At 40.9% G+C, this 14252-nt stretch overlaps 1 protein-coding gene across 5 annotated transcripts in view; it reads right to left on the bottom strand.

The window, feature by feature from the left end:
* AKAP7 (A-kinase anchoring protein 7) overlaps window positions 1-6290 on the bottom strand; it is a 161905-nt gene extending 155615 nt beyond the window's left edge. For 2 of the 5 annotated variants that reach the window (XR_012378565.1, XM_025865495.2), the window contains exons 1-2: window positions 6127-6287; window positions 53-184 (exon numbers count right to left, since the gene is read on the bottom strand). Coding sequence is in view for 4 of the 5 variants with exons in the window: in XM_025865495.2 (XP_025721280.1) it covers window positions 53-184; window positions 6127-6145 (151 nt within the window). In the remaining variant the exon portion in view is untranslated. Of the gene's footprint in view, window positions 1-52; window positions 185-6126 lie in introns of all 5 variants that reach the window. The other 3 variants (XM_073893937.1, XM_073893938.1, XM_025865491.2) reach the window with 3 other exon arrangements.
* Window positions 6291-14252: the final 7962 nt, after the last annotated feature.

Here is a 14252-nt window from a genome sequence, read left to right as displayed (position 1 = left end):
ATTCACAAGTAACCCGGATAATAGGCAAATCTGTCTCATTTTCAGTACTTACTTCCACAATCATCTTTAATATCTATAGTGGCAAATGGCATGTCTGTCAGAGAATCCATAGCATTAGCTTCAAATTCTTCTGACGTTTCTTCTTCTCTTGATACATTTTCACACTCACTGGAATTTATTCCTCCTTTATCAAAAAGAAAAATGTATTATTTAACTTATTTTTTTAAAATTATATCCTAAACTAAAACAAGTCAACTGAATTCAATATAAATTAACATCTGTTGAGAAATGATACTTGTATTCAAATATATTGTAAAGCTATATAAACATTATTTATACCATATTCTACATTTCTATAAATGCACTTCTATGTTAAACAGTTTTAATAATTTTCTGAAGCACAGTATTCAACTTGGGGTTAGATGAACACTGAGTTAATCAACAATCCCTAAGATCTTTTATAGCTATATTTTCTTAACTCTAACACTACATTTTTTCCACATACTTTTGAAAACAAATCAACAAAGTTTTGTCAGTCTCCCTCACATTTTTAACAATATCATGTATGTTTTCATTTGTACAAGTTCTGACCTTTATTTTTTTCAATAAAGACTTTTAAATTTTTTCTCTCCATTATTCTATAACATTGGAAATTCATGGCTCTAAATATGCATGGTTCTAAATATGCTTTCCTAGAAATTCAATGATTAAAAAGCAAAAGATTTTATACTTCCCCTGATAGCCCTGAACTATTTGCTAATATTAAAGACATTTGTTAATATTAAAGCCACATTTCACATTTGGTCTGTTTTCTAGTTACGGGGGGAACAATCATATACCTCGGGTGGAGGTTAAGGGAAAGAGGGTGTCTGTTTAAACTGATAAAATTGCTAAATGTATCAGGAGGTGGTCATCCCACTACCATTATTTTCCATGCTTTTATTGACAGAACACAAATGTTGTCCGAACTAGGACTGAACAAAATCTTGGGATAATTGTATAATTTTTACCCTATGTATTTACTGAAGACTAATTTACCATTAAAGATATTAATGAAGTCATTTAATTCTTTCTGTTGTTGTAACCATCTATTTTCAAATATAATACCTAAACCACATTCCATTAAGAATATGGCTTACAACATACAACATAATAACTATCATGAAAAGTAACAGTAAACATGTATACCAAAAAAATCTAAATTTTTATTGCAATTTGAGTGACCTCTATTCTCACGCACACCACACACACGCACATACATACACATTTTCTAGATAAAAGCAAAAAAAATACAACAAAAAGAATTATATATACATTAGTCATGTTCGATACCAAAACAAAAAAAGTAATAGTACATTCTTAATAATGATACTATTTATTTATCCAGTATGAGTGCCTGGCAGTGTTCAACAAATATTAGTTTACTATGAGCCTAATCACAGACTTACAACTATTTGAAATATGTGAAAACAAGTAAATGTTTCCTATTTTTATGTTTGCACTGAAAAATATAAATGCAGTTTATACCTAAACAAAAATTTTAATAGATCAATACATATCCTGTACCTTTGGGCACATGCAGCTACTCATAAAGAATCATCACTGACCACGAAGCTTACACTTGAAAAGGTAGCAACAAAGAGTATTTGGGCAGTTAAATATGCACAAAGCCGAATGAAAATCAGAACAAAATGAAATAAACCCAACTTTTGTTTTTCTCTATTGTATTCTTAATCTAAAAACTTATTACTAAGTTCTGAAGATCGAATGTACAGCATGGTTACTGTAATTAATACTGTACTATATACCTGAAATGTGCTGAGAAAGTAGACCTTCAGCATTCTCACCAAAAAAAAAAGTAACTATGTGAGGTGATGGATGTTAATTAACTTGACTGTGGCAATCATCTCGTAATATATACTTATAAAAAATCATCACACTGTACACTTTACATATATACAGTTTTATTTGTCAATTACATCTCAATAAAGCTGGGAGGAAGAAAAGAACTCAGTGATATGAAATTGGCCCATTAACACTGGCATTTCAATTGTAGCTCTCAAGTCCCTGTGCCCCTCGGAAACATACTGGATTCCTGGCAATACGCAGAACGGCCTAAGAGGCTGACTTCTGTGCTCTAACCACATACTGTGAAGGCAAAAGGAAGACTTGAATGGCATGATGAATTAACTCTTGTCATTTTTTAAATGAAAAAAGTTATTGAAATATTTTTAGTTTATCTTGAGCTCCATTAACCAATAGTTAGAGAACAAGTGCTCTGTGGATCACTCTGGCTATACCAAAAGCAGAATCAGGAAGGAACAATGGTCACTGGTAACAACAGTGGCATTTGGATAATGATACAAGGCAAGCTGGCTGCTATAACAGAAAGGGTTTGGTGCCAGAAATTAGGAGGCAGATATTCTAGTGTTGTGTGCTGTCGCCTCACTAACTGTGTGATCCCAGGCAATTCATAGGAACTCTCCAGGCCCCACTACATATCTCCTCTTCTAGATGACATCGTTGTCCTGGTTGAAAAATTCTAAATCCTGGCTGCACTTTAGAATGACCTGAGCTTTTTAAAATTACCAGTGTCTGGGTCCCACTCCAGACCTATCAAACTGGAATCTCTGGACATCACAGAGTAGCTGTGGGTATTTTCTTGAAGCCTCACAGGGTGATTCTAATGTCCAATGGAAGTCGGAAAATCATTGCTCCCAAAGATCCCCTTTCATTTCTTCCAAACTTCGATCTTCACCAGACCAAGAGATTATGTTAACAGTTGAGAATAATCAACTTAAAAGTAAAAACTCAGATCTGCCGTTTCCTGTTAGGGAAAACTTTCCTGATCCCCAGCTCAGGGCTGAGGTAGGCAATCCCATCTCCTTCCCAGGACCTAGTGCTTCCTCCAGTCACAGGACAAACACATGTAGGCATCCATTTGTCAGTCTTCTCCATCAGACACTAAGTTACAGTGATCACATAGTCTACCACCCAAACTGGGACACCTGTGAAAGTGAAAGGGGGCATTTTCATAATTACACCCCCATCGATAAGTACGGCCCCCCTAGTCTAAGTTTCTTAAGTGCCACGTCTTATCTTCATTTGATTCCTCAATGCCTAGTACAGTGTTCAGCTCACAGCTGGTGATCAGTACATTTGTACTGCATGACTGGATACAGGTAAGCACACATTTGAGAGTGGTTAATATTCACTCAAGTTACACTGCAGTACAGCTGTCCCAATGCCCCAGAAAAACTCATTCCTGGTGTTTAAATGGCAGCTTCAGCACATCAGTTTCTCATTTTCACAGGATGATGAAGGAAAGGTACTATTATCCCATTTGACATAAAAATAAAAGGTGAAGGATATTAGTACTTGCTCAATATCATTCTCCATCTTGTCAAATAAAGCATATATAAACTCTTGAATGCAATGTTATGTCAAAATCAACAGCCTAGAACTTGAAATACAAACTTTGTTCCATGAAACTACAGAATAATAGAAACAATTTTGTAGATATGAATTATTAACTCAGAAAAAAGAGAATGCCACTCCCAAATAACTTCAAAAATTGCTGGTCATTCTCTAGCGCAATGTTTCTCAACAGAGTTCAAATCTGGAAGCCTTCCTCCAGTTCTCTAAGCTCCACTGTTTGGGCAAAGGTGACAGACGGCACTGAAAGACATCCATCGTAACTGCACTTTCTACAGAAGCTGGAAGCATGTTGCTTTTGAAAAACTGCCTTAAAATAACAGACTCTTAAATAAAGCATTTAAACCATAAAATGGTCATTTGGAGTACTAAAAATGTGGTCTAACTAGAGTCAAAATAAAATTCTATCTTTTGCACAAATCCAAATACCACGACAGCTAACACTTAAGTATGTAGTAACAGTAGGCAGAGCGGGAAGCACTGTATAGAAAATGACTCATTTAATCCATACAACCATATGCTATCAGGGAGGTACTATTAACTTACTGGTTTTACAGACTAGCCAATTAAGTAACTTGCCCGAGGTTACAGCTAATTTGGGGGCTGGAATTCGAATCCTGTCACTCTACTGAAAAAACTTTTTTCTGGCCACACACCCCGCTGCCTCTCAACATCCGTAGTTTATGGAGCTGTAAACTGAGGGAATGCTTTCAGAAAACACTCTGAAGCTATGAAAATGTTCTTACGAACATACCTGTATCTATCACATATGCTGACCTAGACTCGCCACAGCTTTGTTTAAAGGAAAGTGGAACAACTTAAATGCCCAATAACAGAGAAATAAATGAAGCACACTCACTCTAATGACAACTACGAATAATGGCTATAAAGACTGCGACAACCGAAAAAAATTTCTAACAAATATTGACTTTTTAAAAAGCAAATACAACATTGCATATCTTCTGTCATTACAATTATATAGACAAAGTCTAAAGGATATAAATTATTTCTAATGCTGACCTAGCTGTACTCAAAATATTTGTATTTTTCCTCATTCTGCTATTCCAATATTTTATTTATTTATTTATTTGACAGAGAGACATAATGAGAGAGGGAACACAAGCAGGGGGAGTGGGAGAGGGAGAAGCAGACTTCCCGCAGAGCAGGGAGCCCGACACAGGGCTCGATCCAAGGACCCTGGGATCATGCCCTGAGCCAAAGGCAGACGCTTAACGACTGAGCCACCCAGGTGCCCCTATTCCAATATTTTAAATAGAATATTACTTTTATAAAAAGAATTAATGCATACATTTAAAATATATTATAAAACCGTACATTAAGTATACACTACTATTCAAATATATGTGCACTTCAGCAAATGACTTTATATTAAAGACAGGCCAACAGACGAAAAAAGGACAGTTTTGCCCTCTGTCACACAAAATGCAAGCTTCCTATTTGGATAATAAAATATGACTTCATTAAGTAAGACTCTTCTGTTCACTCTACTAGGTATATCTGGGAGGTATGTTCCCCAAGAACCAATGGAAAGGGTCCCTGCCATCCATGCTAGTGAGGGCTTAGCCACTAAAAATAGCAGCATCTTACATCTAGATTAAGTGTTGAGCTGTGTGATAATCAAGTCAGCTTTGGTTTCCTCTTCATAAAAAGAGAACAAAAATACAATCCACTACTAGAAAGAAATGGACAGAATGTTAATACTGGGTGAAAAGGAACATAGGGACACAGTAAACTCCAAAAACATCTTAAGCTTTGCCAACCAAGTATGAGTAAGGAAAAAGGCCCAGATAATGTTACCAGTATCCTGAACTTCAAGGCCACACACGAAGCACAGAGCCAGGGTGTGGGTCTCCTTTCTCCCTGATAATCCCCCACCCACTCTCTATGCCCTCCAAACCCACCCACGAGTCTTAATCATTCATTCCCATAATGATTGTACACCTATTTCTATTCGTTACCGGCTATCATGTAACACATTCTAACATTTTAAGGCTCTTTCTCTTTGTATGCGTTTATACTACAAAAAGCGTCTCGCAGATGAGCCTTTTCTCTAATTGGTTTTTGGTCTCTTTCCCCCAAGTCCAACCCCTCACTAGCTCCACCCACAAAGTTCCGTTCACAATAATGCTGACCTAAGCTGGAAATGAATTCTGGGCCCTACTACAGATTTGGCGCCAGTTTAAAAGAGGTCATTTCCACACCTAGAATAAACTCCTAAATGAAACAGCGCGGTGGCTCAGATCTTTAAGGTCTGGGATAGACGACGAAAACCGAGACTTTTCTGAGTTCACTGACCACACAAACACCATGAGTGTGGGGGCTTGAAATTGGAACTGAAGGTCACAAGATCAGAAAGGGGGAAACAAAAGTGAAACTTGGGGCAGGTTTGCACCCCTCGCCTCCCGCCACGCCAAGAGCGCGCGCACTGGAACGCGGGGTTCCAGGCAGTCCGGGGCACGCCGGGTTGCGCGGTGTTCCTCGGCGCGGCCCGGAGTCCCGCCGGTACAGAGAAGAGAACGCGAGCGCGGCGGGCGTGAGGTCGCGCTCCCCGCGCTGGGGACGCCGGCGGGGCGGCGAGGCCCGGCCCTCCCCGAGGCTGAGCGCTGAGCGGGGGCCAACGGCCCCCGGCTGCGGCCGCCCCACCCGGCCCGCTCCGCAGCCCGGGCTCACCGGCTCCGGGGCGCTCCATGGCGGCGACGCTAGCGGACAACGCGTCTGGGCGGGCGGCGGCGGCGGCCAAGCGAGGCGGCCCGGAGCCGGGCGCGAGGCGGAGGCGGAGACCGGGGCGGAGCCCGGGGCGAGCCGGCGGCGCGCGGAGGCGGGGCGGGGGGCGGTGGCCGCGGGGGACGGCGCGGGGGTCTCGGGCAGCGGCGAGCGGGCTGGCGGAGGCACCGAGGCCCCAGAGCCGCAGCGCCCGAGGGAGCTGCATGGCCAGACCGGACGCCGGGCAGCGGCGGAAGAGGCCGGCCGCTTCGCCGGTGGTACCCGGATTGGTGCGTCCGACGCCAGCCCCGCGCGGGGGGGGGCGGAGGGGTCGCCGCGAGCGGCGCTCGGTCCCCGGCTGAGCTCCCGATCGGGAGGCCTCCTGCGGCCTTTGGCAGCCCTCAGTCACTTCCCGTGGCGCGGCCTTTCCCGCCCCACGCTTTGAGATTAGGATAAGATTGGGACCTGCCTGCAAGCATTCCATGGCGGTCTTCTAAGGATCCGTGTGTTTAGTTTTGCAAACAGCTTTCAAAATAGTTCTGATTACAAAATATTTGGAAAGAGCAAGATGTACAAGAATGAGACCATGTCCTTCTGTATAAATGTCTTATTTACTTTGCTTTTTTTAAAAAAAGGCAAATTTGGCAAAGCCTCGAATTTTTAACAATGGTTTTCTGCCTAGAAATGGAAACCAGCTAATTGATATTTTGCAGATTAAAGCACTGGTACGAGTAAAATGGGAGAAAAAGCAATTTACTTAATTGGGGGGGCTGACCTTGGAACAGAATTCTACTGGACTTTTAAATGCAAAGAAGCCACGCAGTAAGAAAAATTAGGTGCACCCCTCAAATTAATGTAGCCTATTTCGCAAATACCGCTTGACTGATCTTGAATGCATCCTAGAATAGGAATGGAAGCAAAGAGGACCTTGGCACAACCACGATAGTTGACATAAAGACCATGCACGGGAAGTAATAAAGCTTGTTACTCTGATTCTAAAATGATTCTAGCAAGTTGAGTATATGATTTGCACGCTCATAGCAATTATGGGCTGATTAGAGAGGTACAACGGGGTTCCCCTAACATTCACTGCCCTGAGGTTGTGCAGGTAAGTTCTTTTTCTTAAGGAACTGATCACCTAATAGCAGAGAAAGAAACATGAGTTTCTGCAATAAGTAATAAACTAAAAGCTGCAAAAAAAAAAAAAAAAGTAACCCACGCCTATATTGAAGGGGATAAGAATATGCCACCCCAAAAGATGTCACTTGGACATCAAGATTTGGGGCTGGGAGCAATTGAGAAACAGTAGTGAAAGTATTCTGCCCTCCCCCTCTATGCTAAAAGCAGGGCATAAATTTCACTTTGTGAAGGTGACATAAATTTCCATTTGTAAAGATATTCCCCACTTCCGGAAGAGGTAGAAATCCTATCAGCAGAGAAGAGTAACTCATATCTGCATAATGAACCTTATTAAACAACCTTTATTTACCAGACATTTCCTAGTCACCACCTGAAAGCAGACAAAGTCTTAGTATTTCTGAGGCCATACTCATATCTGCATAATGAACCTTATTAAACAACCTTTACTTACCAGACATTTCCTAGTCACCACCTGAAAGCAGACAAAGTCTTAGTATTTCTGAGGGCATAGAGGTTACTCAATGAATAGTCGTTGAATGAATGAAACTTTTATAAGCATCAGATCTATTTAAATACTCAGATTTGTCAAAAAAGAAAGCAACATACCCAAATAAATTTCATAAAAAAGAAACAGTATCATAAGTAATAATGTCCTAAAGCTTCACAGCCTAAGGCAAAAAAAACAGCTGACACTGACATTAACATGTGAGTGTTAATTGCTAAATGAACGTACCTGCTCTAGCAAGAACTCCAGCCACTGGTGAAATAACTCCAAAATACATCTGGGGTTCTAAATGGTGTCTGACATCGCTAATGAATCTTCCAGGCTGCCTTTGCCTCTCTGAGCCACTCCAGTTCAGTTTCCTTTCCAGGAAGCCCTCAGTCCTCACCAGACATCGGCTGATTGGTGGTTCACCTGGCCACCTGGATCATCCATGGCCACATGGATCGTCTCAGTCCTCAGGGTTACAATCTCTTGCAAATGAAAACACCAGTTTTCCCCCATGCTTTACATTCTGCTTGGCGGTGTTGAGAGAGAAGCGGAGACAGCGACAACAGACCCAAAATGGAGTCACTTATGCTGTGTCACGTCAGTAAACCAGCACTTCATATCTAACCTAATGACAATTTCAACCTCTCCCAGTAATGTAATCTTAAACCAGTAAATGTGGAATTTCTTGGTCAGCACTAGTGAGGTAATGCACCTGATAGACCCCTTCTGTCCCCCAAAGAAAGATAATGTAATCTGCCCTTGTCCCTGCCCTCTTTTGACTATAAAAGTCTCACATTTTGTTCAGCTCTTTAGAGCTCCTTTTTATTTGCTAGATGGTATGCTGCCCCTTTTGATGAATCATTGAATAAAGTCAATTTGATCTTCAATTGTATTCAGTCGAATTTTGTTTTTTAACAATGGATAAGGTGACACAGATTATTTGGACCTCTGAGAGAGAATTCATTGAGAAAGCATGCTCCTTTTATTAAAAACAAGACAACAGGCCCAAAACAGAGTCACTTATGCCAAGCCCCACATCACCAAACCAAGACTTAATTATAGTTTCAACTGTCCTAGAAATGGAATCTTAAACCAGTCAGGAGTCAACTGATTAGCACTAGTTAAGGAATCTGCCTGATAGACCCCTGACACCTCCTCAAGGAAAGTAACCTTGCAAGAATCCACACAGTTTTTGTTCCTAGTATAATCTCCTTGTTCCCATCCCTTCTGCCCATAACAGTCTTTCATTTTGTACAGCTCCCCACCCAGAGCTCCTTCCTCTCTGCTAGATTACATGCCACCAGCTTCAAAACAATTTTTGCTCAAATAAACTCTTAAAAATTTAATATGCCTCAGTTTATCTTTTAGCAGTGCATACACACGGCCTTTTTCTCCCCGGAGGATAATGTACAGTGCCAAGAGAACAGGATTGGAAGGGTTCCAGTTCAAGCTGCAACAACACTCCTGGGCTCCCACCCTCTCTGACCTTCAGGGCCTGCTGCTGAATTGGCTCATGCATCTGGCCAACTCCATGCTGTATGGTGAGCTCTCTCTTCAGGTCCCTTGGTTCTCTTTTGGGCTATGGTCTCATCCCCATGCATTTCTACCAAAACAGTTATTGTTGCTTTAGATTTGTCCTAGAAGGTTCTTTGGTCCCCCCAATAAACTACATCTACAAGTGGTTATCAAAGAAAATGAAGTCACACAGTTCCACAAGACATAGCCAGTTATCAGTAGAAAGTCAACTACGGCCCTTGGTCATCCAGGGCAACTCAGGATGGCATTTCATTTTGTTGGATGAGGAATGTGTGTTTAACAATAAAACATGGGCACCTGGGTGGCTCAGTTGGTTAAGCGACTGCCTTCGGCTCAGGTCATGATCCTGGAGTCCCGGGATCGAGTCCCACATCGGGCTCCCTGCTCGGCAGGGAGTCTGCTTCTCCCTCTGACCCTCTTCCCTCTCATGCTCTCTATCTCTCATTCGCTCTCTCAAATAAATAAATAAAATCTTTTAAAAAATAAATAAATAAAAATAAAATAAAATAAAACATGTATGCTTTTAAATTAATGTTTGAGGGGCGCCTGGGTGGCTCAGATGGTTAAGCGTCTGCCTTCGGCTCAGGTCATGATCCCAGGGTCCTGGGAATCAGGTCCCGCATCGGGCTCCCTGCTCCTTGGGAGCCTGCTTCTCTCTCTCTCTCTCTCTCTCTCCCTCTCTCTCCTCCTCTGTCTCTCATGAATAAATAAATAAAATCTTAAAAATAAATAAAATAAATAAAAAAATAAATTAATGTTTGAGTATAACATTTGTTTAAGAGATGACTGTTCATTACATTAAAAAGAATAATAAAGGGGACAAAGGGAGGCCACGTTTATTACATTTTAAAAAAATCATTACACCTATTTAATAATAGATTTATTTCCGTAGCCAGTCACAATTAAAAAATCTGAAAAGTTAAATGTCAAGAAACAACATTTTAGGGGCGCCTGGGTGACTCAGTTGGTAAGCGTCTGCCTTCGGCTCAGGTCATGGTCCCAGGGTCCTAGGATCGAGCCCCGCATCGGGCTCCCTGCTCAGCGGGAAGCCTGCTTCTCCCTCTCCCACTCCCCCCGCTTGTGTTCCCTCTCTCGCTGTGTCTCTCTTTCAGATAAATAAAAAAAATCTTAAAAATAATAATTAAAAAAAGAAACAACATTTTAAATTATTTTAAATATTTCTGACTTCAAATTTCTAATTTTTTTAAAGATTTTATTTATTTATTTGACAGAGAGAGACACAGCGAGAGAGGGAACACAAGCAGGGGGAGTGGGAGAGGGAGAAGCTGAGCAGGGAGCCGATGCGGGGCTCGATCCCAGGACCCTGGGACCATGACCTGAGCCGAAGGCAGACGCTTACCAACTGAGCCACCCAGGCGCCCCTCTGATTTCTAATTTATGTAAGTAACTTGTGTTGTCTTATACAATTTTTAAATTCAGAAAAACTCATGGAATAATGTTTAAAATTAACTATAACATATCAAGCAGAAGTATATCTCTATATACTATACACACACGTGTGCTATAGTATATATTTTATAAAAATAGAATAATATTGCATCTGGCCTTATAACCTGCATTTTTCCTTGTGATATATTGTGACTAATTTCACAGTCATTAAATATTCTTTTATACCATAATTTCAATGGCTGAATATTAAATCCTTATACAAATATGTTTCCTGGAGTATGCAGTATTCATTTATCCTGTCTATCTCTGCTGCTCCATCCGCTTTCTCTGTTTGTATGTGTTATATGGACAAGCACTGAGGTTCATGCAAGGGGGCCCATACTTGGGAGGTTCCCTAAGCTGCTGACACATACTTGCTCTATCAGAAAGGTACAGAGATAAGTACTCCTATCTACAGGTGTCTCATATACACCTAATTCCTCCTGATTATTAGATAGCTCTTGGCCCTTCCATCCCTTTTAACATGCATCTACATTTAACAGATACATGCTTCCCTTACTCACCATTGATCTGTATATAATACATCTTCATTCATTCATTTCATCTTTTCTTCTATAACAGAAGAAACAATTACAACAGTTTTCTTTTCTTAACGGATCTGAATATTGTTCTGCAACAGATCTGAAATGCAAGTGCATCTTTCAAATCTAACAAAATTCTCTGTCTAATCTGCTGCCATTTTAGCAAAACTTTCTAACTCACCTTGGATTTCAATTTAGAATCAGAAAATCCACAGAAAGCCTGACCTCAACTTCTGGGTTGTATTTAATTCTCCTAGCACTGAATAACTCCTACTCTGTTTCCAAGGTAACAATAAAAGGAAAAGGTTGTTTACCCGTCTAGATACTCCTCTTGGTTTTAAGATTTGTACTTTTCCCACCCACTTAGCTCCTTATTAAAACTCCTCATTATGGGGGGTGCCTGAGTGGCTCAGTCCGCTAAGTGTCTGACTCTTGGTTTCAGCTTAAGTCATGATCTCAGGATCCTGGGATCAAGCCCCCTCATCAGGCTCCAAGCTTAGCAGGGAGTCTGCTTGAGGATTCTCTCCCTTTCCCTCTGCCCCCTCCCCCTGCTCATGTGCACTCTCTCCCTGAAAAAATAAATAAATAAATAAATCTTTAAAAAATAAAAATTGAAAAAAGATAAAATAAAACTCCTTTACTTGGAATATATCTTTGTATTCACCCTTGCTCTTCTTAATTCCTTCAAAGTTAATTATTTATTTAATATATATAAATTAACGTGTGTGTGTGTGTGTGTGTGTGTGTGTGTGTGTGTGTGTAGAAGGGAATTGCAGAAATGGGATCCCTTTGGCTATGTGTTAATCTAAAGTTTTCAGCCCCACTTGGCCTGTCGTTAGGGCCAATAAGTGTCCTCACCTTACTTTTCCCTCCCTGGAGTTTTTTGTGGACAGCCCTGACATCTGAATTTCCACAGCAGGTATCCACAAAAGTCACTGCCTTCCTTTCCTTCCCAAGAACCCTCACCACATATATTATAGGTGGAGTGACCAAGTTTTAGCACTGGAACTCTCATGTCCAAGGAAACCCCTCAGTCCCAAGCAAACAGACAATTGTCACCCTAATACAGATCAAAAGAAATGAGATAATGTGTCCAAAGGATAAAGATTTCCTGAGAGAGCCAGGAAAAGCTTGGAAGAGGAGGTAATATTTGAGAGCAGGTCTGAAAATGAGTGGAGTGAGAGATTTAGAGCACAGGGGGTAACACATTCCAAGCTGGAAGTCAGGACTATGCAGGTAGGTACAAGAGAGAGCGGGTCTACCAGTCTGACTGGTTCAGAGGACTGGGAGATAAGGCTGGGAAATTAGGTTGGGACCAGATTATAGAAGGTCTTAAATGCCAGGATAAGCAATTGGGACTTTATTACACAAGAACTGGGATTTGCTAAAGACCTCTGACCTTGGAACTGACATGGTGAATGATGGCTTCAGAAAGACCCATCTTTCATGTCTGTGCAGGATTTACTGGAGAAGGCAGAGAGAGTGAAAGCCCCAAGTCTAGTTAGTTCACTGTGGTACTGTAGTCATCAAAGAATGAGAGGCAGAGACTTGAACTAAGGTGTTGGCCCAGAAATGAAATGGAAAATGCTGGATTTAAGAGATTGCAAGACAATCCCTGGCAAAACTTAGCAAACAATAATGTGGAGAAAGAGAAAATTGGTTGGCACCAAGACATTAGAAGTAGGGTGAGTTGGGAGTTCTCAGAGCAATCCAGAATGAAGAGGGTGAATGAGAAGTGAGAGGAGGGAGAGGGGCAAGTTGAGGGAGCAAGATGACAGAAAGTGTGTGGCGGGTAATGCAACTCTTCTCCGCATGCCTCAGGCATCTTGAGTAAAATCAATAATTAAATCCATCAGTTTTCAGTGTGAGCAATTCCGCTGTGGAAACCAAAGAGAAGGCTGAGGAACGCAGAGCACATGAGGACACCTTGCTTAGAGGCTGGGAGGGTCCTATGGTTGTAAGTGCCTAAGAATTTGCAGCAATTGTTCATGGGTGGTTGGACTTTCGTGTTCCACCAGAATCTGAGCAGTTTCACTAGCTTTTGAGGGGTGGGAGTGCCATTCAACTCCGTTCCATTTAAATGCCCATGGGAAGGAACTAGTAGAGAGAGATACAGTAAAGGAATAAAACCGGTTAAGTAATATTGGGAGTATAACGTTAGAACAAGATGAAGGCATTGAGCTTAGATAAGAGAAATAGGAAGGATTGGTTAGGATAGATGGATTCCGGTAAGTTTTTGGATGGGGCTGTGTCAAGGGAGCTACTTCCTAAGGATGTCATGAAAATAGGTGGTGGAATCATTTGCTGGGAGGAGAAGACACTGAAGGAAGAATTTTGGTGATTTAGAAGTTTTAGAGATGTACAAGTGATCATTGAAACTATGGGTTTGTTTGAGGACACCCAGGGAGAGTGTATGAAGTTAGGGGATGATGGCTGGAACACTTTCATTGTCTTTGCGATTACAATCAGAATCTTTTTTTTTTTTTCCTTTAAATACATTTCATCAGCTTCCTGAATTACTACATACTTATTACACTTCTTCCTTTCCAGGTAAAAATAAGAAATAATCACCGTAAGAATATATTCATCAAGAACGTGATTCTTTTTCTTCAATGAAATGAAATGGGATCATTTAATTATTATGAGGAATGTACTAGTTTGTATCATTACTTAGAGATAATAATGTTCTTATATTGTTGGTCTTGAGATAATCTCTATTTTTATACACTAAAGCAGTTGGTACTTCTGACCACGTTTTGGTCACATGCCAATTGTGAGATTAGGCTTAACAGCTCTAATTAGGTTTCCTGAATTTGATTAGTGCTGGGAATTTGTTTCTCATCTGATAGTTTATCCTGTAAGATTTAGCTCAAAACCACATGTTTTCTTGGCTATTTTTTGTATCATATAAATCATGTCAACCATCATGCTTT

This window comes from Callorhinus ursinus, unplaced genomic scaffold (assembly GCF_003265705.2).
Source record: "Callorhinus ursinus isolate GAN/ISIS: 27379988/994484 unplaced genomic scaffold, GSC_fseal_2.0 scaffold6, whole genome shotgun sequence".
NCBI lineage: Eukaryota > Metazoa > Chordata > Mammalia > Carnivora > Otariidae > Callorhinus > Callorhinus ursinus.
The sequence above is the reverse complement of the archived record's forward strand: the minus strand, read 5'-3'. Positions and strand labels throughout refer to the sequence as shown.